Raw genomic sequence first — 23,760 nt, forward strand, 5'->3', positions numbered from 1 at the left:
AAACTGCAAACCCTTTTCATTAATCATATTTGTCATGTTTTGCTGTATTCTTTTGATCAGCATCATAGAACTCACAGTATTAGAAGAGGGTTTTCTTAGTCTTTAAACTAGAAAATCTCACTCTAGAAACCACTGTGGCACTACTTTACAGGGTAAAGCACTTGGCACTTGATATACACTTGCATCATTTTTGAGAACAAGAGATTTCTGGCAGTAAAATTAGTTGAAGAACATCAAGTCACATTCTTTGCCCACTCAGCAGTGCTGCAATGCATTTGTAAGTAAGTATGTAGCACACAGAGTACATTCACAGAATAGTGTTTATCATTTCAGTGTTTATCAAGGATAGACATGTCAGAGATGTGTCCTGCTATTCAAAGTTCCACACAGAACTCCTGCCTATTAGCCAGGTTGTGCCTGAGGCCACGAGACAGCTGCTTCTAAAAATAAACCCCTCTCAGCTACCACCTCCTCACTGTCACACTCCGGCACACAAATCCACATATCCCACGCTCACACACATGCTGGCACAGCGAAAGCTGAAAAAACACCTTTCAGTAACCTTGCCAAAGGGCTGACACCATTCAATAAAATTTGGGTAGATCTCAAGAGAGTCTGAGAAGAGGCATGAAGAGCTTGAAGTTCTTAGCCGCTGAAGGCTTTGTCCTGAGTGGCCCAGGTGCCGGTAAGAACCTCAGCTGTCTGTCTTATGACTTGTATCCTATCTTGTTCAAGGCCAGCTACCTGCAGGAGGCAGCGGACGTGCTCCATGACTTGGTTGCAATGTGGCCTCTCACAGAGCTCAACCTGCGCAGGCTTCTGGGCAGAACGCCGGACTGCCAGACAGACCTCACCTCCCGCACCTGCAAGCTCTGTCTCACAGCCTTGCTGACCGGTTTGAGGGACTATGTCCTCCATGCTCCGACAATGTATTCCAAAGTTCTGCGAGTGGTGGATCTGACAGGCCTGCAGGACATTGAACACCAGGCATGCCCCTGCAGACAGACGCTGGGTCGCTGGGCACGCACTGACCTACTCACCCGCATGTGCTATGAGACCTTGGTGACCATGCAGGCTGGTCAGTCAGCACCGTCCGCCTTTGAGTTGCAGGTGGATGTCCAACTTGATGCTTTTGTCACTGGACGGAACTATGAAGTTGTGACCCAGGCTCTCGTCTTGGTAAGGCACTGTCCTCTCAAGGTGCGATGCGTGGGCCTGCGCATGGACTCACTGGCCCTCAAGAACCTCTTCTACTTGCTGCGGCTTGCTGAGCCCAAGGGTCTGCGGAAGCTGGAGGTGGTGCACAATGTGCGACTGGAGGCGCCACACCTGGAGGTGATGTTCTCACAGCTACAGTTCCCCCAGTTGCGTTCTCTCACCCTGCCAGCACAGGCGTTGGATGTGCGCAGGCTGGGTTTGGCAGACGAAGGCCTGCTGGGGGTGCTGGGAGAACTTATGAGCAAGATGAAAGAGCTGAGGGAGCTCTACCTTGGCTTCTCCACACTCACAGGACACCTGCGCCAACTGCTGAGGTTAGGAGTCTCAAAGCTATTTTTCAATATTGCCTTTATAGCAGGCTAGCCAATTTAGCATTTAATGATTTTAAAACTTTAAACTTCAACCATCTGATGCAAAATCACAGATTAATTTTCAATCTTCCTCCAAAACGGAAAGAGGTTAAGGTGATAGGGGAAAAGTGAGGAGGTGATTTTTCAACAGGAGTGCACTCACCTTAAGGGCAGCCTTAGGAACCTACTTAGCTAAACAAATTTAGTTTTCTGAGCCAAACCAAAGTTTTTTTTTTTTAGATTTTTACATGCTTTTCATATACTTTTTAAAGAGTTGCTTTGTCTATTTTTAGTGTGGTGCATGGAGGCTCTTTATTGTCGTTGTTACTTGTGCAACCCTAAACAAGTTAGCTGATGAAAGTAACAAACTGATATCAGCAGGAATACAAAACAGAACAAATAGTTCTACACCAAGCCTAGTTTTAAGTTAACAAATTCAAATGTCATCTGCCCTCAATGAACTTGAGGAAACATGGTTGAGGCAACGTTTGTCAGAAACATATGGGGCCATGTTGTTTCCTAGAAAATTTCAACAAAGCAACATAAGAACATATGACAAGTAGGGCTGGTTTCTGGACATCTTGATGAGAAAATACAGGGCCCAGGGAACACAGGGATGACCCCAGGAGAGGCAGAGTTAACATCTTTTTAAAGTTAGCATATTGTCTCTGTCAAAACAACAAAAAACAAGTATCTCCAAAATTCCAGCTTTACAGTAGAAGGCAAAAATATTTCTAATTTTCAATGTATGTCTTTATTTTAATGTATAGAGACTTTATTTAAAGCTATTGTGGAGCACTGCCATTGGCCCATTCATCATGAAATTTTGGCACAGTGTAAAGGTCAGCTGCAGTGCTCAAAACGTGCAGAAGTTTTTTTTTGTTTTTTTTTAATGGAAACACTTTTTTTAACAGCGTCAACACATCACCACAGCCCTTGTCACCTTGATGGTTTAAATGTGATAGGACAGCTGTCTGTTTGTTTTGCCTGGCTGCTAAAATGCAGACAGCTGCTCCATGCCAAAGCTACAAGTAGGCCAGACCACATCCCTGATGGCAAGTCTATGTGCAGACAGCTGAGTAGCTGTCTCTCGAAAGAAGTCAAAACAGTGCTGAGTGTGGAAACAGAAACACATTACGTATATGGTTATGAGATTTGTAAAAAAAATAGCATTCAAAAAGCCTATAAAACAAAGAAAAGCTTATGAGCTAATCTGAAGGTTGTGTCTTGAAAAAGGTTATGCTAAATCTTTTTATTCTTTTAACCATGAATCTGTGAGTTTATTATTGTACCATAATATACATAGCAACATCTTACTATCTCTCTCCATGGTGCCCAGTCCTTTGGAAACCCCATTGCAATGTATAGAACTGGCTAACTGCAGCCTCAGCCCAGTGGACATGGCTTACCTGGCCAACAGCCTGCACAGCGAGTTCATAGTAAAGCTGGACCTGAGCGGTCATGTGGTGGCTGATCTCTTTCCTAACACCTTCCGTAAGCTGCTGCATCGGTGTTCAGCCACACTCACCAGTCTGGGTCTGGAGGAGTGCGGCCTGGCTGATGACAACTTGGATCTCCTGACCAACGCTATAGCGCCCTGTCGTGGCCTGCAGGAGCTCAAGATCCTGGGCAACCCGCTGAGCACAGCAGCGCTGCGCCACCTCTTCAACATGCTGGCACAAGACTACTCAGCTTTGAGGTAAAACATCTAGATAGCAATCAGCGGTTTCATAAAAGGCTAGGTAAACAGTTGTCATGTCATGTGTCGGTATGTTCTGAAATCTTGACCATGTTTGGATAATATATTAAATCCCTTTATTATTCACTTAATGATGCAGCAATATTACGATTGAAAATATGGGATACTACATTAGATATGCTGATGAGTAACCTTTGTTATCAGGTATATAGAACTGCCAGTGCCTCGTGACTGTTACTCTGAAGATGCAGCTTACCCGCTGGATGATTCCACACTACTGATATATGATCATGCAAAGTTCCACCAGGCCAGAACAGAACTGGTAGGAATCCTGGAAAGAGCTGGAAAAGGTTACGTAGATGTATGCACACCACTGCTTGGAGTCTACGATCCTGACATCCGTGAGACAAGTAACGAACTTGGGCTTTCCATGCTGCGCTCCTTTAATGATGTAGTAGGCAACTTTATAGACACTGTGACAAATGTCAGTGAACGTAGAGAGCAAAGCATGAGGGAGTGAAATTGTGGAACTGTGGAAGTTTATTTATTGGCCTACCTAAAAGTGAGTTGCAAATCATTATGTTGTACTACTTGCATACAGCTAACTTCAGTGATGCAGGTCAGCAAAATCTGTAATTCTACATGCCGTCTTACAAAATATGAGCAGATAACTGTGAGACAATGGTGAAGAAAACATCTATTATTAAAGCTTTAAACTGTGCAATGAGGAACTGGATTTTAATGATTCAAAGCAATCATATCTTGAGTGTAAACATATATCAGCTATGGTTAAGGACTCTGGTTGCACTGCAATATCGATTACAAAGTTCCATGCAAAAAATTTGTAACGGCTGAATTTTAAGCCTGTACATAAAGCATGATTTGACCATGTCAAAGATGGAAAGACAGCACTGAACATTTTATATGATAGCAAATGGATTAATCTTCTAATATTTTTGTTTATAAATGGTATTTGTACAAAAATACAGTTATTTGAGGGTACATTTTTCTGTATAACAAAGCTTTTAAAATAAAGATTAAATTTAAAAATGAACTTCTGCATTTACTTTCATTATCCTACATCTATGTGGAAAAAACACAAATAAGAAAACTTGTCAGAAAGGAATTTATTAAGTACAGGGACTTCACAATTGATAAACATCATCTTAAATACAAGGAAGTGGACAACACACCAAAGAGCAAGGGCTTTCACCTCCTCCTGTGCATCTTATTTCTTCTGCCACTCTTCCCTCTCTTTTCTTTCACGGATAACTTCTTTCAAGTAGGGATCAAGGTAATGCACATCCTACAGGATAGACAGACACACAAAACGCAATTTTCAGTCCTGATTACTGGGGAGTTCTCCCTAAAATTACATTCAAGTACTAAGCTCTTCTTAAAGCTTGCTTTTCAATACTTTTTTCAAAATGCCCTTGATGTCCTCTCTTCTCCACTCAGAAACGTATGTTATAGAAGGTTCCACTTAAAAGGGAGAACGCACCAAAAAGAAGTGCATTTTCAAGTAGGAAAACAATTGCCCTCAAACTGTAATGCAAACTATGAGATGTTTGAACATAAACTTTGTGAATACTTGGTTTGTCTGGTCTAAAGATTTAGAACCATTTTGTACCATCCTTCTTTTGTATTAATGTTAGCTATGCAGCCTGTGACCACAATAAAACAAGAGATGGAGTAACTAGCTACATAAAAACCACAGTTAGAACATTACAAATTGTCATAGCTCCGCAACATGAAGTATTTTAAGTGTTTTATTGCTCAGGTTTACAACCAGCTCTGTCAGTTTGTTTTCCAGGCTTGAAAAGGGCATCAGATATCAAGGATTTCTGGGCAGGTTCTCTTACATGTAGGTTGACTTGATCCTTTACTTCTCTAAATAAAGCACATTAGAGCTAATGCAGTAACAGAATGGCCCATTTTTTTGTTAGTGTGGCTTTAACACTGACATGTAAAAAATGACCTCTGCTCTGATTAGCCACCCTGTATTGTACGTTATTGGGGGGAGTCCAGGCTGAAGCACTCCTTACAACTTCCATGTAAATGGATGGGACCAAATAATTTTATGCCAAATGGGCAAATATGTAAATGCATTAGTTCTCATGACATCACAATAACACCAAATCCAGCATACATTCCATGTATGGACTGGGGAGTTAACGGCATTCTTCGGAACGCGATGATTACGTACATCAAACTCTTTAAATGAGAAAGGTAAGGAAAATAATATAGGCCATTTAAAAAGGCTATTAGAAAGATTCTACTGTTACTGGCCCTTTGACATCGCAATTAGAAAGACAAAGTCTACTATTACTGGGCCAAAATATTGGCAACAGTAAAGCATAAGTTAGGCAATCCCTAATGGAAGGGTTACGTGGTTAGCATTTTTCCTGCTCTCTCTAGCACTTCATCCAGATTATTATAATCAAAACAAGTACCAAGGACCAACAGAACAGAATTGGACTGAACCTATCTACAAGTAGTCCCTGAGACATAGACATGCTCCTTACCTCCTCAAATTTTGTCCACTGATTTTTGGGAAGAATCTGTTGCTTCATGGACAGGTCAAGTGCCCTCTTGATGCGGAACATGCGGTCATTGTACACTCGCTCTGGAAGGCGATGGATAGCCTCCTTCACATCATGGTCCTCATAGATAGTGTCATCTCGCATTAGGCCTGAAAGGTATGAAATTACATGATTATTCATACTGTGACCCTGGACAGCAGTTCCAAACATCAACACTAATAGGTTTTATAGTGAAAAGCTTACTGACCAAGCTTGTTGAAACCGCACGCATTGTAGTACCACTTCCTGAAGCCCAGCAAAAGTCTGCCACCTGCCACTGTTTGAAAAGAAGAAAGCAGAAATAATGTTTCAAACAGAGATCAAGTCCTGACCCAGCTGAGAAACATTCAGGGACATTTCAATGAAGAACAGACCAAACCTAAACACACTGATGTGTGTGAGGAAGATTCTTAATGAACAATCATCATTAGACAAAGTCAAAAAGAGTAGATAAATATCCTGGTTTCGGGGGCACAGCAAGATCCAATACCCTAATTAAAAACTAAAGAACTTGAAGGGTTGGTTCATCGACTAAAGAGAATGTCAATTTTTCAACCTTCATGTCTGGTGTCAGAAGTTGGCTTCTTCAACTTGGCACAGGAACTCCAGTGCTAAAGTAGCTAAGCTCTGGAAATCTGTGTCACTCAAAATCTCTGTGGGTGACACAGGCTGTCTTCAGAACAGTTCACTTGTCAACACATTCACCATTAACTACACAGTGTTTGCTCTGTAGTGAAGTGACTGGAGAATTAAATTTGTATTTTTGATAATTTAAACACTGCTACAACATGGCTGAAACACTCTGCAACCCTTAGGACATTAGGGGGCGACTTGAAACGCATCTAAATACTCTTCTGTTAAATGAACCACAGAGACCCACAGCAAAACTAAGGAAGCAAACGTCTAGTGTCTAAACAGGTCTGACTACATTAGGGGCAGAGTAGACAGAATATTTTCTGCTGACCTGACTATTAGCACCAATAATTACAACGAATTAACTACAACAACATTGAAAAATCATTAGTAATTTCAAAAACACAATCCAGACATTTTTAGATGGTTAAAACGTTGGCAGAAACACGGAGCTCTTCTTCAGTTCCACCTTAAATACTGCAGCACTCACATCCTGGAGCCGAGTCAGATCTTCATGCATGTTCGCTTAAGCGAGCCGGGCTGAGAGCGGGGGAGGGAGCCGAATTGCGGGGCTGAGAGCCGAGCTGCGGGGCTGAGAGCGGGGCTGAGAGCCGAGATGCGGGCTGAGAGCGGGGCAGACAGCGGGGCAGGGAGCCGAGCTGTAAGGACAGAGTGCACAGCGTAGAGGACACCGCGCTCAGGACCAAGGAGACACGGCGGAAACACGCACAGGCACAGACACCACGCTGCCGAGACTGCGCCTGCCTTCCGGACGATAACAGACAACCCTCTTTCCACCGGTGTTTAACAAAAACTACGTACAAATAACCCAGTTTCTTACCTGGTGCCTTCGACGCCATGATCAATGTCGGGGAGAGCAGCAAAGCACTGTGGGTGCTGTGACGGTGCCGTCAGCGACCAATGGTAGCGGACTGGGTGGGCGCGCCTGAAATCACAGGGGCTGAATCCTAAATCGCTTCCTTCTCCCTGCGTAGTGCACAACGGGGGTCTTAAAGGGCCCCTAGTTTTATTTCTCATCTGTTGTCTACGTGCTTCAGTCGTAACCATTGTGTCATTTTGTTTACCTAAACTGCTGTAATTCGTATTTATATGGCCGTTTTTCAACCTTTCATTGCCCCTTGGAATGAAACATGCAGTTTTTGTCAATGTGCCTTCAAGACTGACACGTAAATGACCTCTGCTCTGAATGGCCGCCTTGTATTGTGCCTCATACAAAAAGCAGCCTGGACTGAAAGACTTATAACTTCACTGCGAAAGGACAGGGCTAAACACCTCTAGGCTGAATTGGTGGAAATAACAGTGAATTCAAATGGCATATCTGCACTAGGGAGTGAGGGATACTGTTTAACTTTTAGGCTAACATGTTTTCTATTACATGGGCTGTTTAAAATAATGTGCAACAAGAGCCATTTGAGATTCAGACACTTGTGCACAAACTCATGCTGGATTTATAGCGCACACAATTCACAGTGTACGATGTGGGGATTAGGGAACAAGCTCTTTTTCTTCTTCCCCTTTGGGTTTTAGGCGCTTCAGATCCAAAGTGCTGCATTAGCGCTCTCCTCTGGGCAGCTGGCTAAAAACCGGTTACCTGCCTAAGCGCCGACTATGGTGGAGTTTGGAGCAGATTTCTCCGTTTCGAGCTGTTGAATTTTCACATCTCCTTTCAGATGATGCCAAGAGGGACATTAGACCAAGGCATTTTATGTTATGTTCAGTAGACCGATGTGTGATGTGACCCCCCCTCGATGTACATATTACAGCAAAATAAAACAGACTAACAGGCTACCTCTGGACAGTGGTAATAAATATGGAGCTATTTGAAATTCCGTCTGTGATTTAAAGAGACTTGCAGTTTTACACAGACCCAAACAGTGCAATAGTTCACTCCAAGGATGGGCAATACCACTAAAGCAATTCATACATATTTCTCTGATTAGAAAGGTACATCTCTCACAAAAGATTCATTATGTAAGGATTGCAAAAGAAACATCAGGATTTAAAGTATCAGTGTGCCAATCCTCAGCTTACACTACTAAGCAACTCAGATCTCTGATGTTACAGCTCATTTCCTGTGTATTCTGAATTGTGGGGCTTTATATAAAGACATACCTGAAAATGACAGACTAAAGGCTGACAACACAAAAATACATCAGCAACATCACTTTTATTTATTTAGTTTTCACAAAGTTTTCTGAAATCGTTCAAAATCATCAAGAGAAGCTAAAGCCACTTCAGAGCAGAAGGTCTCATCAGGCAGAGACACCAGGCGCTCCAGAGAGACGTAGTTGGGATGAGCTGGATCATAGTGAGCTCGTCCTAAGTACTCAAGGAACAAGTGTCGCTCTCTTATACGAAGAAATTTTGCATTCAGGACCTGATGAAAGTCAGAAAAAAAATGTCAATATGCTTACTACCCTTATTTATGACTAAAACACATACATTTGGATCCACATTTGGATCTCACTGTGCTATCTTCTCTTTCCAACAACTGGATTGAAATATTTTATATTAAAAGAATAAAAAATGAGAAATGTCTGGTGGGTTAGTGTAGTGGTTAACACCTCTGCCTTCTACGCTGTAGACTGGGGTTCAATCCCCACCTGGGTAAGCACCCTACACTATACCAATAACAGTCCTTGGGCAAGACTCCTAACACCACCTTGGCCTGCCTGTGTAAAATAATCAAATTGTAAGTCGCTCTGGATAAGAGCGTCAGCAAAATGCCTCAGTCTGTATTTTTTAAACCAGGGAAACCAATCTTATCCACAGAAGGCAGGTGTGGCTACTGGTTTTCATTCCAATGAAACAACAGCACACATGATTCTAGCCGTTCATTGAACTGGTCTCAGTCTTCAAATTTAGTCAGGTGTGCTCCTGTTTTGTTGGAATGAAAACCTAGTTTAAACCCTTGTTTTAAAAAATGGTGGGGTTGGTGGGGAGGTGTTACAGTAGTAACATACCTGTGGGAAGTTTGCAATAAGGGAATGAGGAACACCCATAACATTATGGACGAAGTCAAACACTTGTGTCATTTTCCTCTTATTAGCCGTTAGGACTTTTGGAACCTTTGTGACGATGTGCTGGATTTCATTTTTCCGAAAGCCAAACTCTAGTTCATATACCTGCATGAAAAAGGCATATTCAATACAACAATCTCAGCAAAAAAAGAGAAACATGAAAATGTTTACAGCAATGGCTCAGCAATGTAAAGCATTATACCTTCAAGTTTTCCTTTATTGGTTCTAAACTGCCACACAGTGATCTAGGCAGACGAGTCACAACATCTCGCAACTGAAAGCACATGATAAGCATTTACACACACCTATATAAAGAGCTCTTTAACACTCAGTAGAAACAAATACTCAAACATAATTACAATACGAGTAAAATACACTATGGCACAGACTCCTAGATCCAAACTCAGACTACAAAGAATTTAAAGTTATTAATATCTTCTGAAATCAAAGTTATTAGTTTTTCCTTTGCTGCAGTGACAGCCTCGACTCCTCTGGGAAGGCTTTACGCTACATGATAGAACGTAGCCGTGAGGATTTGACTGCATTTTGTCACAAGAGCATTTGTGAGGTCATGTAATGATGCTGTGATAAGTCGTTCTTAAATGTATTAGATGGTGCTCCATCATTGCAGACAATGCAGTGTCTAGATAAATTCAGACATACAGTGTATGTTCGGGCACAAAGTGTTGATGACTGAAGTCAAAGTTCAATCAGAGTTTCAGTAGCAGAAGAAGGCCAGCTTTTAGTACTGTTAGAAAAGAGATTCTGTAATAACAACACTGAGCATTGCAACGTGTAATGTGCGCATTTACTGTGAGCAAATGTATTCAGAAAATCAAAATTCAAAAGTTAATCCTTACCTTTTGAGCACTGAGGCCCAACTGCTCTTGAAAAAATCCCAGCCGGTTGTCCAGCCTCTTAATGCTGAAGTTGAGCAGATATGGAGCTTTGCTCACCATGGCAGCAACTGACTCTGAACTGAACTTCTTTGACTTCAGATATGAGACCCTTTAGCATAAGAAGTGAAATAAATGAGTAACTGCACTTAAAAAAGACAGATTAATAACAGAGCAAAGCTGAGAGCATTACGATTGGAGTACTTCTCTAAAGCATACTATGCAACTTCCACTGACCTGGCCTGCAGATTTTCCAAGCTCTCTGTGAGTATAAAGGGGTTTTTGGTGAGCAGCAGGCCTAACTGAGAGTCTTCAACTCCCAGGTCTTTCAGGAAAAAGAGTCGTGGTGCCACATCTGCTTGGAAGTCCAGTCTCACCAGCATGGAGCCCACATTAGGCCGTTGCTCTAGTTTTGACAGATTGACGCCTGGAAGACATCCCAGCTATAGTAACACATAGAGTAGCTCACAACAGTAACATTAACAACAAAAAGACATACCTAGCTCAACAAGTCGTCTTAACGTTTCTGATTTGTCCACATAATCCCTCAGGGTAAATGTAACAGGGGGCAGGTCAGAAGGAACAGTGATCTGTATGGCATCCTCCTCACTGATCTCCTCAAATGGAGATGGACATGGCACTGCATCCAAATCTGTAAATGATCAGGTCATGATAAAAAACCAAAACACAACGGAAGCATTAAACAGCCCATAGCCTCTCTTTTCTGGAATTTCATTTTTACCTTGAGGTCTATTCAAAACAGGCTGTTTTTACATGGACTGCAGAATGGATGGATATTTTAAACATTATCAATATTTAGAAGCTACACTGAATTTTTTTTATTTAAAAAAAACATAAACAAGTTTTTTTCCAAAATATGTGCCCTTCACCATGCCCTTCATGGTATGGGGATGTACACATAGGATCTGAACAACAAAGAATCACATGTAAAATCTATGGAAGCTCATAGCTATTTAGAAAGTCATAATAATGACAAAGTTTTACAAAATTACCTACCTGCTGCCTCATAAGTATGACTTTGTATCTTATAAATAAGATCTATGATGAGATATTACGTCGTAATTATGGAAAAAATTCCATACTTCATTACTATGATTTATTGAATGGCTGTTTCTTTTTTCTCCTGAGGAAGAATGAGGCTTCCATAACAGTCTGAAAAACTCCAGTGTGAAAAAGAAGGACATTTAAAAAGAAAAGGCTACACACCGATCAACGTCTGAGCCGCAGGAACGGACACTGATCTGCTGGCTTCTCTGTGCAGTTTAAAGGCCTCTCCTTGCGCGGTTTTATGGTTGCTCTGCTGCAGGACACTGCTGCTCGTCTGACCGTGTGGTGAGGCACTCTTCTGCTCAGTGTGGTCAGTGAGGTACCGAATGCCACAAGACTCCCTCCTCTCCCTGCGACGCCCTGAGGGCATCCGAGGGAGCAGTGACGCCGAACTGTGGCCGGTTGTTACGGACCTGTAGCGCAGGTCAACAGCTCCTCCAGCAGGCAGAGGTGAGGCCGGTGTGACGGGAGGCTGAACGTACAGCAGCGCGGAGCGCAGCACACGCACACAGCGCCGACAAACAAACATGACTAACGGTCAAAAATGCGCCCACTTAACGAGACCCCCGAGAGCGACCTCACACGAACGACCAGCCTCACTCGCGACTCGCGCTGGTTGTAAACAGCGATATAAACAGCACTGCAGACCTGGATTAAATGAGCCCAATGGGTCAGAAAACTCATCTCACGGTGTCTGCCGGCGGCTCCTAAACTCAGTCTCTCTGACTCTCTACAGCCCTTCCTGGGTTCATGCTGTCACTCACCATGCCGGACAAGTAAACGACTCTCCGACATCTGGGAAAATACAGACCAGTATGTAGTGCACATCGCCCTCTACTGCACTGGAGCGCCCACTACATTAAACAACAAGCCTAGAAAATCTTTGATCAGCTACAAACGTCTACGCAACTTGAATCCTGCAATCTGATTGGCTGTTTGACTCCTGATTGATTTGAATCCTGCTGTGTGATTGGCTACTTGAATCTTGCAGTCTGATTGGCTGGCTGAGTCCTGCATTCTGATTGAATTCTTCAATCCTGTAATCTGGTTAGATGCTTGAATCCTGCAATCTGATCAGGTGTGAGTCCTGTGCCCTGATTGGCTGTCTGAATCATGCCCTTTGCTGGTGGAGTCTGCTTGTTCCCTCAGGTATCTTGTCCTCTAATTGGTTGCTTGAGTCTTAGTGTCTTAGTTGAGATTTGGCTACTTGAATTGTGCAGTCTGGATGGCTGGTTGAGTCCTGTACTGTGATTGGCTTTAGAAACCTGCAATCTGATTTTCTGGTTGAACATGTTCTGATTAGCCAGCTCAATTTGATTGTCTGGTTTAATCCTGGACTCTGACTGGCTGGCTGGTCCTGTGTGCTGATTGGCTTGTTGTATACTGCGCTCTGATTGGCTATTTTATTCTTGCGCTCTGATTTGCTAGTTGAAAAGTGCAGGGGGTGAAGTTGGATCCAGCTCTTCCGCTGGACAAGGGGTGAAGTTGGATCTGATCTATGAACCTCATGCAAACTCACAGTGCATAAAAATCACCCATCCTCTTGAATTACTCACTACAACTGTCTCTGGAAGCAATATTGGCACAGGAACTGTGTTGGAAGCTTCTTGAAATGGGGTCCATGGCCAAGCATCTACACACAAACCCAAGATTACTACGTACAATGCCAAGTTTTGGCTGGAATGGTGTACAGCGTGCCGCCACTGGACTCTGGAGCAGTGGTAACGTGTTCTGTGAACACTTCTCTATTGGCCGCTAAAAATATATTAGACAATTACATACTTCCAACTTTGTAGCATCTGTTTGGGGAAGATCCTTTCCTGTTTTAGTGCAACTGTGCTGCTGTCCATAAGAACATGGTTTGATGAGTCTGGTGTCCTGAACTCCAGTTAGCTACACAGAGCCCTGATACCAGTGTTGGAATGTTGATTGTGAGCTAGGCCTTCTCATCCAACATCAGTACCTGACCTCACAAATGCACTTTTGATTGAATGGACACAAATTCCCACAGACACACTACAAAACCTTGTGGAAAGCCCTCCCAGAAGAGTGAAGGATGTTATACTCACAAAGGAGGGGGCGACTCCATGTTAATGCCCGTGGTTTTGGAACAAGCTCAAATAGGTTTGACAGTCAGGTGTCCACATAACTTTGGAGAACTTATTTGTACAGTGATAGGATTTATATGTACAGTGATAGTGATAGAATAATAATTCTTCTTATTATTGTTTTATAAACACAAAAAATGTAATAAATGGTAATGTATTATGCAGAATTAAAATTTAATTTAATGCAGTTATCAAACCTACTTATTTTCTATTATTACATTTTTATATAAAAAAGCATAATTTACAGCTAACACAATTACACGGTCATTATTTCTTTCCAACATTTTATTACAAAAATTAGATAACACATATGTATCAGTTCAGGGCTACAGGCATATCAATAACAAAAAGTGACAGTAATACTTAGTATTTTCAACAGTTTTTCATATAAACAGAATGGAAGCTTACAAGGCAAGTCTGAATAAAAGATGTACATGACATGATTACATTTATCACATAAGGTAGAATATAAAAACAAACAGTTGTCATTTCTGTAACATTTTTAAAATGTTTGGGCTTTTCATATGTAAGGCTAGCATCAAATGACAAAAACAACAATTTTCCAGAGTGCTTGCACAATGGATAAGGGTTAGAAACAGGTTTAAAACAAATGGCACAATATCAATAGAGCATTAAACTAATGCATATCACAGTAAATAACAATCAGTCTCATTTCAGCTTTGTCTGGATGACAAATTCGAAGCTGCCCTTTGGTGCATGTTTATAACATTCATGCTCTGAGAACTCTGAACCAATGACCATTTTCATGTAAACCTTATAAGAAAAACATGCTCCACTTTTAATGACATGGGCAGCTTCTAACTCAGGTAAATCAACTCACTTTTCATTCTTCTTTCCTGACTGGACTACTTTCAGTACTCATCCCATTATTATTATTTTGGAGCACTTAAGTTGTTACTTGATAGCTTATGCAGAGGACCATCAGTCTAACAAGAATGCACAAAAAACATTTAATGTCAGGCAACATATCCTATTTGGAGCATGCAAAACGAGTGGACTTAGTCCATTCACAAAAACATAAATTAGAAATGTTAGATGAAAAAAAAGATTATTAGTGAATACTTATTAGAAAGGACGCAGAATAAAACCTCTTTAAAGTTAAAAGCATCATTTTTCAAAGGTGTGCTGAAAGCCACAAACTACTGTTGCTCTGCAGTGTCCATAGTTATGCAATGTGAATGCAACATAGTTCTATAAAATAAGAGATCCAAAATCTGATCTGACATAAAAATCCATCTTTTACTTCAGAGACAGACGGCACATGTAGGTTGCATTAAAAACACACATGGACATCAACATAACATCATATACAAACAAAAACAACAAAAGAATAAAACCTGCCAGTGTAATGTCACTTAACTGCATGGAGTGGTAATCTATATTATGTGAAATCTGGGGCCAGGAGTGGCGATGATGTCACTGTAGGGCTCAGCCTGGTTTAGCTCCACTGCTTGCTGCTTCTTCAGCACCAAAAAGCTATAGAACTTGGCTGCTGCTTGCTTCTTGTTGTTGTTCTTGCAAAGGTCTAGCAGGCTGATCGATTCTGCTCCAGTCTTGGCAATCACCCTCTGTACACAGCACATATGAAGAGGAAGGAAATGAATAGAATTTACAGACATCTGGGGATTTAAAGTCAATTACATTTTGAAAAGGAACATAAGGCAATTAAGGAAATTAAAACAGAACTGAAAAAGTGTAATTTAGTTTAAAATCAATGGGGCTTGAACATTATGGGAAATTTTGAGAAACCTGTTGTGTCTCTACAGATTTTTTTGGCTAGATGAGGCTTATAAAATATTTCAGAAAATACTACATCATACACCACCAGCTGATTGTAGAACTGTGGTATAGTGGCTTAGCTAGAAGTGTTTTGCAATTCTTCTCGGTCCAAATTTGATCCTCACTCTTGATAAGAGTTACAGGACACCTCTGAATCAAAAATACATTTACATTATTCTTCATGAGTAGCTTCTCATGCAGTAGCTCAAAGGCCTGTGTGAAATATTCTATCTTTAGGTGATGTGGCTCATTATCCACAGAATGTAGACAAACTCCAGCCATACCTGCAGGCCATGTAGCATTTGTTGGGTTCTCTTATTCCATCTCCTCTCCTCCTGGTCCTGGTCACCGCCTTGGCCCTCCTCCTCCTGCAAAGCATAAAGGCACAAGCTTCAATCTAATCAGACAACAAAGAATTGTCGTAAGAGATCTTCCACTACCTGACAGGACTGACAAATAAAAAACCTGCCAAAACACCTTCCATCTGAACAAAGCACTCATCTTCCTGTTATTCTTCTGCGCTGCAGAATAAAATAGCCAATAACCAAACTACCAAAGAATGTATGGGTAAAAAGTGTCACTTTTCTACTGAGACTGGAGAAGTATCAAATTTTTTGATGCAGAAATTATGCTCACCTCTTCATCATCATCATCATCTTTCTTGTCTTTGCTCTTCTCTCCAAGAAGGTCGAGCTCAGGAATGAGCTGTGAGATGTTAGGAGGCTCTTCTGGAGGGAGCTCCACTTGCTGCATGTTGAGTCGCGTTGACACGATAGAGGAGCGGTCATCCTCCAGCATCTACACAAACACACACAAACACAAAGCAATCAGCTGCCTGTCTAATTTTCCCACTCTTGGCCAATGAAACTGCATCTACATGTAACTGCATCTAACAGCAAATCCAAAGCATCTGTAAAACTACGCAAAAAAATCTAGGTTCTGTTTAGACATGTAATGTCATATCTGGACTAATAACTGATGCTGGAAAGTTCATCAACTCCAAAGTACAGGTTTGAAACTGACAAAATGTTTTTAATTAAAGCCATAACTGAGAGATTATGTCTTAGGTTTGAGTTTTTGGCATATCTGATTTCAGCAAGATTTTTTGTAGACTAAATGGCAAAAGGACTATTCATTTGTATGTTGTTTCAATTTCTGGATACACAACTCAGTTTAACCAGATCAGATAGAATTGCATGGATTGTATGTCACTGGGGCACTGTTCTTACTGCCATTGTAATACAGACATTAAAAGAACACATTCTTACTTTGTACACTTGTTAATAAACAGTGACTTTGTTTGTTTGCAGAATTTACAGTAAAGATCTGAGGTAGAAGACTTGAACCTGCAGTGTGAATAAAGCCTGAGATTGGGAGTCCTTCCTCCAGAACAGATCTGAAAGGTAGATGTGGAACTCACAGGTAAGGCAGGCTCTGTGTCCTGTGCCTTTCGTTTCTGGCCGCGGTGGCCAGAAGGAGGAGGCATGACTGACTCGTCCAAGGTGGTACGACTGCCCTCCATGGCAGAGGCCTGCAACACACTCGGCTCCTCTAGGATGGTCTGGTCTAAGGGCACACATGCCAAGGACAGAATTAATTGAAGTATGTTTCATGAGAAAAAATGCATATTTACATATTTGGTACACACATTTGGTTAGTGTTTAATACAACTCTGCAATACAGCATCAGAGTAATCTTACAGAGACAAACCTAAAAATTGTGTACACTGGTTTTATAATAATTGTAAATGCTTCAGTTGTCTTGCATTTCAAATGTTCTGACTGCTTTAAGAAATGACCACCTGTATTTGTCTTGCCGTCTAGCACCTTATTTGCAATGCTGTGAATGAATGAGGAACTACCCAATAGAAGGTATCAATTATCACCTACATGTCAGCAGTTGCCAATTCCTACCAGCTGTCTCAATCTCCCCTACAATACAGCACCAGCCTGTCTGGGAGAGTGAAGGACAACACATGTTTTCTCTCAGATACATCAAGCCTGTGTTTTCAAACTGCTACCTCACGCAATACTGCATCGTTCGTGAAAGTGCCACCGCCCTTAGCCACTGTTACTATGTGCGTCAAACTTTCAGCTCAGGCAAGGTTGCAACCTGGTAAGGTTGCATCCGTAACACTTATCCCAACAGAAAAAAATGTTCAGAAATGCAAAGGAAAATTTAGAAGCACATAGAGAAGTACACTAAAATGTTTTTTTGTTAAATAAACGGGCTTTACAATATGTTAAGTGTTGTGTGTGTGGTCTTCCACATAGTTTAATCCAAAACTTCATCCTTCAGATGATAACAAGACAGTATGTGTCAGGCATTATATCATCATGCCCAAGCAAAAACTTTGTATCTCCATTTTTGTTGTTTTTTTAAATTATTTGCATAATTTGAAAACTCCAATTATTCCTTATTCTTACACTGTGTCCTAATTTTGCAAATAGTCATTTGTGCTCTCTTGGACTTCTGGCAATGGAAAACTGTACCACTTTCAGGACTTTCAGCCAGCTACGCCACTCTGAAGTCCCTCTTTTTGGACCTTTGTATGGCTTTCACCTTATGCACTTCATAAACCATTATTGATAAACCAGTTGCTGTCTGTCTTTAATAAGATCAACTTCTATTCCACTATGAAAACATACACTTCTCTTTGCTTAGTTTAGGTAAGTGCTACAAAAGGATGAAATGAAATTGTGATTTACTTTCCATGAAGTATCACTTCACAGTGAGGTCAGTAATTATCCACAAATATGCTGGTGGACAGCAGCTTACTGAGAGAAAAGCCAGCTGGTTTCTTACCGATAATGTCTCTCTGCTGTGTCTGTACCTCTTCTCTGGGCACCTCAGGGTTCTCCAGGTCTTTGAGGAACTCATCTAGGCTGTCTGCCTCACCACCCTTCCTCCTCTTCCTCAGCTCTTCTGGCACAAGAGGGGTCAGGCACCGTGTGAACATCTGGAGCAGTAAAGCACAAACTTCAGAGGCAATTCACAGCCACTTTTAGAATTTACATTTGCCAATAGCTGATTCAACACACACCTGCTGCACTTACATGCAACAGAAAAATCAATTAATTAGTTTGCTGTTGAACAAAGGTACAATGTTAAACAACGGATAACTTGCTAAAATCCGTTAAAAAAAAAACAGAATGCCAGATGAAGCAATGTGCCTAGTATTGGCATTAATGGCCGCTGCACAGCTGTAGGATTTTGTCCAGCCTCAAAATCAGAATTTCTTGTGCTAACACACTATACAATTCAATAAGGGAGACAATAATGCAAGACAAAAAAAGCCCTTAACAAATTCCGTGAGAGAGACAATGCTCCCTGTCACTTATATTATTCTAATCCTTTGGTTCGTCCTAGTTCTAGCTCTTTCTCTAGACTCATCCTAACCTTAAGCAGCCGGCTATTCCAGAGAGGCTGAGCAGGCAGGGAGAATAGCTTCTCCACCCCTCCTGTCTCCTTCCACATCATCAGCTTCTTTGTAGGGGGAGCCAGGTCCAGAGTAGTGACAATATCCGAGTAGTCGCTCAGCTGAGCCCGGATAGTCTTACTGTCCAACTCCTTCACACTGTCCACAATCAATTTCCTCTTCCTCTTAGCTTTGGTTTCCTTCACTGAGACAAAAAAACAAACAATGGGGAAGAGGTTGTAGGTATATCTTAGAAATAATGTGCAAATACTTATGACAATCATGTATAAATTGCAATTAACAGAATGCTGAGAAACACTAATGTTGCTGATCTGATTGTACACAGACATTCTGATTGTATCGACATTCTTATTTTTAGCTAGACCCTAACATTTGTCTTATTGAGTACTTAGATTTTTTACTACAAACAGAGACTACAGTCTGGGATCTATCAGACACTATGGTCCCACCAAGCTGACCTGTGATGTCAATTGGCTCTAGGGCAAAAGCCTCCTCCTCGTTGTGCACCAGGGTGGTCTGCTCCGTCTGGTCAGTCATGGTTGGGAGCGGCTCCACAGGCCCAGAGTCTGGACTGTCTGGACCTCCCGCTGCTATACACAATATATCCACTTGTTACATTCTCAACTGCTGTTGTAATAGAAGACATTAAACACAATTCACTAAAGAATATAATTTAGATGTCTTACGGGACAGGTTGTCAAAGTCGTCATCGTCATCTCCTCCATGATCCTGAGGCATCATGACACTCTCAGTAATGGCAGGAGGGTCATCAAAAATGCCACCCCCATCCTCATTACTAAGGAGCTTGTCCACTGTAAGTGGAAAAACAGCAGGCTACAGCTAAAACTATGACTCACAGTCACAAACTAGTTATTACTGCCATTCCATCTGTAATATGGCCCACTTACCCAGCATGCCACCCTCACTGCTCTCCATAGGATTGTCTCCAAAATCATCTTTGTACTGGTCGTACTCCAGGTGGTTGGACTTATCAGTCATCTGCCCACTGCCAGACTCTGGCTCAAGCAGCAGGTTCGAAGCAGAAGCTCCATGGATAATGTCCACCTCAAATGCACTCTCCTCTCGCATCATCTCTCGGTCGTCCATTCCAAAATCAGCTGTGGAACAGAAATCACTCTTGTTTTATGAACTTGACTGTCTCAAGTGTTTTAAAAGTCCTTTCAGGAGAGAAAAATTATACTGCAATATAAAAGTGTACTTTTGGCCCCTGACTCTGAATTCATCAAACTCCTGTAGTTACCGGCCTATTTTTTTTTTTTACAGCTACAAGGGCTACAAAATAAACCTTGAAGCTCCATGAAGATTAATTTTATGACACTTTCCTCAGCACTTTTTCTCAGCAACTACTTTTAAAAAGAATGAATGAAAAAGTCCCTTACCAAAATCATTTTCTTGCAGCAAATTCAAGTTGCCCACCTCCTCACGCATTGTGATTTCCTCCACACGAGACTGATTCAGGGTAAACTGCTGGGCAACATCAATATCGCTGCAATAAATAATACAGACACATTTTAAGGGTTGATTGCAAAAAGAAAAAAAGTCTCCATGACAAAAAAATAATATAACTGAGATACATCAGCAGACCGATAAAATTCTTCTGAACACATTTTTGCCAGGATTATACATACAAGGACAGTTGACCCCAAAGTTGTTTGAGGTGGGACAAAACACTCACTCCAGGTCAGGCAGAGGCTGGTCAAAATCATGGAACTCCTCAGGTAAGGTGATGGCATTATAGGCAGCTTCTCGGTTCTCCTCAGGCAGATCCACAACCCCTGCGTCAAATGGAAACTTCAAGGTAATCTAGCACAACATCTCTGAAGTGAAGATGTTACAGAGTATGCCTCATACTCATACAATACTGACAACAAATGCACAGCAAATGTAAACATTTTGGAAAATGTAAAATTACAAATGTATGCAAAAAAAAAGGAACTCTATACAATAAACAGGGTCTAATCAGATAAATATCCTCAACTAACAATTATATTCAGAATGCATAACTTAAAGAGTTCCTGCTGAGATGTCGCACAATAGACTTTAATTATAACACATGCAAGGACTTCTTGTTACTGATCATGCTGCAGTATGAACAGTATGTCAAGGACTATTTAATTCTTTTTTTTGTGAACTCCATGTAAGCAATTTTAGGTTTTCCCCTGAAATATCTCATACCTGGACGAAAGGCCATTTTGATCTTAATGAAAGCCTCATTGCAGTCAGCAAGGAGGTACTTGGCTTTTCTGTGGTAGATCCGCACAACACCCAGCAGTAAGTGACCAGATGTGCGCAGAGCCATTTTTACCTAAACCAAAAAACAATGTGAAGAAAAAAAAATTGCTGCAAACTAAGTATAAAGTCATTAATCTGTTACCACCATATTTAACTACAGTTAAGTCTGAACTGACTGACATTCTGCATTTTACAACTTTACAAACTACTTTACACTCACCTTTGGAGAGATGATGCTCTCTACACTACTCTCCAGGTTGCACTCAAACACATGTGCTTTGGTCAGCTTTTTATCCCAGTGGGCCGCCAGCCAGATTTTGGCCAGCGGCCCACGTTTGCTGAGCACAAAGTGGGCGTAGAACATCGTCCCAGCACCTTCTCACAAGTGAGGTGGCGAGGGACGCCAAACCTGCAATTCAGAGACAGATGTTATGTGAGACAGTTGATGATTTGAGGCCCCTGATCATTAACAGAGCTAAACAGAGATAACCAGTAGAGGACAAATGTTTGTGTTCATAGGTATTGAACCAGCTCTGAGCAAAGGTAAAGTCTTCCAGTCTTTCATGTGATAAAGAGCTTTGTACTTATGTGGAACATTAATCAATTGAATCAATGACAGGATTAAAGAAGGAATGAAATGAGGAAGAGCCCAAATGTAACCTGATTCAAAAAACAAACTTCTGTTCAGTGTAGCTAGTTTATACTTGCAGTACAACCAGCAATTAAGCATTAAAACCTTCCTGACTTCTGCAGCCATCCAGATCAAATTAACATTAAGAGACACTTATTAGTCCCACAACGGGGACATTTCACCTCCGCATTTAACCCATCCGTGAAGTGAAACACCACATACACTCTAGTGAGCATGCATGCCCAGAGCAGTGGGCAGCCCAATCCGAGGCGGGAAGCAATTGGGGGTTAGGCGTCTTGCTCAAGGACACCTCAGTCATGTGCTGTCAGTTCTGGGGATCGAACCAGCAACCTTCTGATCACAAAGCTGGTTCCTTAACCTCCAGCCCATGACTGCCCCTATGCTTATTCATGAACAGCAAACTTCTTGAGAAAAGAAGTCGGTCATACTGAATATGAGCATCTAGTCAGGTTACTCTTGATGAATTCTGAATTGTATAGGCATGTTTTAACTTGTCAGATCTAACCAAAGGCATCAAACTTTACTGCACTGGATTTCACTTCAGCAGGTCAAACAATGATCAAAACGCAAGTCTGCTACTAAAGCAGTAATGGAGTTTTTCTGGACCAAAAAACTTATTTTCCTGATCACCTGGCCAGAACTCCCCTGAGCATGCATTTTACACAATGAAACAAGTGTGAAAGTAAAAAACCCTGAATCAAGCAGGAACAAAAATGCTTGCCTTATAGGCCTGGAAGAGCATCAGCAGGAAGAAAGACAGTGATGTTTATGGGAGAAGGACCTGGGTGATCTATCTATTTACTCTGTGTACTCATGATAAACTGACACAAGTAACTGGATAAAGGCTTCTACATGTAGATTACCCAATATACAGACACGTTTACTCATAAAAAGTAAGATATAAAAAAATAACATTCTACACTTTGTCATGGTTTCATGTCAAATCCAAGGATCTGGAGCACAGAACAGTAAAGGTAGCTTGCCACTGCCCAGCTACTGACAGACTGCACTCTGTGTAGGAGTGACTGACAACCTGTCAAGCACAGCAGCAACATTAAGGCCTGGGACACTGACTGCATCATACTTGCCTAGTAATGAAAACAGCGGTATTCATAACTGACAGCACTAGCAACTTGTAAATCATCAACAAAGATTTTTCTTGGGCTCCAGCCTATTAAGTAATAATACCCCTACTTAGTGGAAAAACTGATGGTATTGTATGCAGTTCTTAAGGTTGTTGCAGGACTATAACGGTAACTTAGCCAGCCAACGTACTAGAAAGATCCACGACCTCTTTGCCGCATTAACGTTAGCCTTTACGTTTCCAGTATTTCAACATGCGCTTTCTGGAGGAGCCACTGTACCTACGGATATTAAAACTAAGAAACAAGCACTTAGTGTAATAATCCACCCTGTGACTGGCGGGAGCTTCGCTAGCTAACTAGCTAACCAGGGAACCACTCGCTCCGTGCCAGTCAGTCGGCGGCGAGAGGGTCGCGAACGTTCGCCAACGGCAGGATCGCCGTGCAGCGTCATTCCAGCCCGAGTGTAGTCTAAATGCGCGCTGCTGAGTCAAACCGCATGTTTTTACTCACCGTTACTTACACAAAACGCTCCTATCGCAGCTTTCCTTATTTGGCAGATGTACGCAACGGTATCTCTCTCCCTCTCTCTCCCTCTCCCTCTCTCTGTCTCAGCCCTCCTCCTCCTCCTCCTCCTACGATACAGTCTGGGTAAAACAAACAAAATGGCGCCGTCATCTTCTCCCGCCCTGAGGTTCATTTAAAAAGGCAGGATGATGTTTACAGACAAACGGACTGAAACTATTCAGAGGAGCGAATTACACCATTTATAACTGTCTAACAAACGACGAATAATTCACTTTGACTTCACAGTCAAATAAGTACGCGAATTTCTCGACTGACAATAACAGAATCAAACACGACAACTAACCCATATTCTCGTTTTTCAGTGCTGGATTTTAAAATGAAAATCAAATGAACAGAAGCTACACGGACCCT

The 23,760-nt window shown here is 41.6% G+C and overlaps 4 protein-coding genes across 7 annotated transcripts; 1 reads left to right on the forward strand and 3 right to left on the reverse strand.

Moving 5' to 3' along the window:
* Positions 1-493: 493 nt before the first annotated feature.
* lrrc14b (leucine rich repeat containing 14B) lies at positions 494-4,257 on the forward strand. The gene is made up of 3 exons (XM_017696512.2): positions 494-1,532; positions 2,908-3,267; positions 3,472-4,257. The coding sequence occupies exons 1-3, from the start codon at positions 628-630 to the stop codon at positions 3,785-3,787; spliced, it is 1,581 nt and encodes a 526-aa protein (XP_017552001.1). The 5' UTR covers positions 494-627; the 3' UTR covers positions 3,788-4,257.
* A 118-nt stretch (positions 4,258-4,375) lies between these two features.
* Positions 4,376-7,430, reverse strand: LOC108426791 (cytochrome b-c1 complex subunit 7). Its single transcript, XM_017696525.2, has 4 exons — positions 7,324-7,430; positions 6,058-6,126; positions 5,793-5,959; positions 4,376-4,573 (listed from the first exon to the last, which is right to left on the reverse strand). The coding sequence occupies exons 1-4, from the start codon at positions 7,340-7,342 to the stop codon at positions 4,496-4,498; spliced, it is 333 nt and encodes a 110-aa protein (XP_017552014.1). The 5' UTR covers positions 7,343-7,430; the 3' UTR covers positions 4,376-4,495.
* A 1,221-nt stretch (positions 7,431-8,651) lies between these two features.
* On the reverse strand, positions 8,652-12,307 carry mterf3 (mitochondrial transcription termination factor 3). 2 transcript variants are annotated; one of them, XM_037535465.1, is made up of 7 exons: positions 12,252-12,307; positions 10,919-11,071; positions 10,657-10,846; positions 10,384-10,531; positions 9,726-9,797; positions 9,467-9,628; positions 8,652-8,880 (listed from the first exon to the last, which is right to left on the reverse strand). In XM_037535465.1, the coding sequence occupies exons 1-7, from the start codon at positions 12,280-12,282 to the stop codon at positions 8,686-8,688; spliced, it is 951 nt and encodes a 316-aa protein (XP_037391362.1). In that variant the 5' UTR covers positions 12,283-12,307; the 3' UTR covers positions 8,652-8,685. The 2 variants fall into 2 exon arrangements, with proteins under 2 accessions (XP_037391362.1, XP_017548542.1); XM_017693053.1 differs by lacking the exon at positions 12,252-12,307 and adding an exon at positions 11,647-12,245.
* Positions 12,308-13,862: 1,555 nt separating this feature from the next.
* rad21b (RAD21 cohesin complex component b) lies at positions 13,863-23,475 on the reverse strand. 3 transcript variants are annotated; one of them, XM_017696548.2, is made up of 14 exons: positions 23,345-23,475; positions 21,308-21,496; positions 21,031-21,160; positions 20,531-20,630; positions 20,235-20,341; positions 19,743-19,952; positions 19,521-19,646; positions 19,293-19,424; positions 18,795-19,018; positions 18,201-18,354; positions 16,816-16,961; positions 16,032-16,193; positions 15,680-15,763; positions 14,993-15,184 (listed from the first exon to the last, which is right to left on the reverse strand). In XM_017696548.2, the coding sequence occupies exons 2-14, from the start codon at positions 21,449-21,451 to the stop codon at positions 14,993-14,995; spliced, it is 1,911 nt and encodes a 636-aa protein (XP_017552037.1). In that variant the 5' UTR covers positions 21,452-21,496; positions 23,345-23,475. The 3 variants fall into 3 exon arrangements, with proteins under 3 accessions (XP_037391361.1, XP_017552037.1, XP_017552028.1); XM_017696539.2 differs by having other exon boundaries at positions 23,335-23,471; XM_037535464.1 differs by lacking the exon at positions 23,345-23,475 and having other exon boundaries at positions 13,863-15,184; positions 21,308-21,451.
* Between the last annotated feature and the right edge of the window lie 285 nt (positions 23,476-23,760).

This window comes from Pygocentrus nattereri, chromosome 27, assembly GCF_015220715.1.
Source record: "Pygocentrus nattereri isolate fPygNat1 chromosome 27, fPygNat1.pri, whole genome shotgun sequence".
NCBI classification, from domain to species: domain Eukaryota; kingdom Metazoa; phylum Chordata; class Actinopteri; order Characiformes; family Serrasalmidae; genus Pygocentrus; species Pygocentrus nattereri.

What these genes read in the sequence shown, in the direction of transcription:
- mterf3 (XM_017693053.1), bottom strand. Translation starts at nt 12,016, where the DNA reads ATGTTTGTTTGTCGGCGCTGTGTGCGTGTGCTGCGCTCCGCGCTGCTG. An exon ending in TTGGAAAATCTGCAGGCCAG is followed by an intron (nt 10,532 to 10,656) that starts GTCAGTGGAAGT and finishes CTTATGCTAAAG; the next exon opens with GGTCTCATATCTGAAGTCAA. An exon ending in TTATTGCAAACTTCCCACAG is followed by an intron (nt 8,881 to 9,466) that starts GTATGTTACTAC and finishes GACTTTCATCAG; the next exon opens with GTCCTGAATGCAAAATTTCT.
- lrrc14b (XM_017696512.2), top strand. Translation starts at nt 628, where the DNA reads ATGAAGAGCTTGAAGTTCTTAGCCGCTGAAGGCTTTGTCCTGAGTGGC. An exon ending in CACCTGCGCCAACTGCTGAG is followed by an intron (nt 1,533 to 2,907) that starts GTTAGGAGTCTC and finishes CATGGTGCCCAG; the next exon opens with TCCTTTGGAAACCCCATTGC. An exon ending in CAAGACTACTCAGCTTTGAG is followed by an intron (nt 3,268 to 3,471) that starts GTAAAACATCTA and finishes CTTTGTTATCAG; the next exon opens with GTATATAGAACTGCCAGTGC.
- LOC108426791 (XM_017696525.2), bottom strand. An exon ending in GTGCGGTTTCAACAAGCTTG is followed by an intron (nt 5,960 to 6,057) that starts GTCAGTAAGCTT and finishes CATACCTTTCAG; the next exon opens with GCCTAATGCGAGATGACACT. An exon ending in AGTGGACAAAATTTGAGGAG is followed by an intron (nt 4,574 to 5,792) that starts GTAAGGAGCATG and finishes TCTATCCTGTAG; the next exon opens with GATGTGCATTACCTTGATCC.
- rad21b (XM_037535464.1), bottom strand. Translation starts at nt 21,451, where the DNA reads ATGTTCTACGCCCACTTTGTGCTCAGCAAACGTGGGCCGCTGGCCAAA. An exon ending in GCTGCAAGAAAATGATTTTG is followed by an intron (nt 19,953 to 20,234) that starts GTAAGGGACTTT and finishes TCTGTTCCACAG; the next exon opens with CTGATTTTGGAATGGACGAC. An exon ending in AGAGCCAATTGACATCACAG is followed by an intron (nt 19,019 to 19,292) that starts GTCAGCTTGGTG and finishes TTTTTGTCTCAG; the next exon opens with TGAAGGAAACCAAAGCTAAG.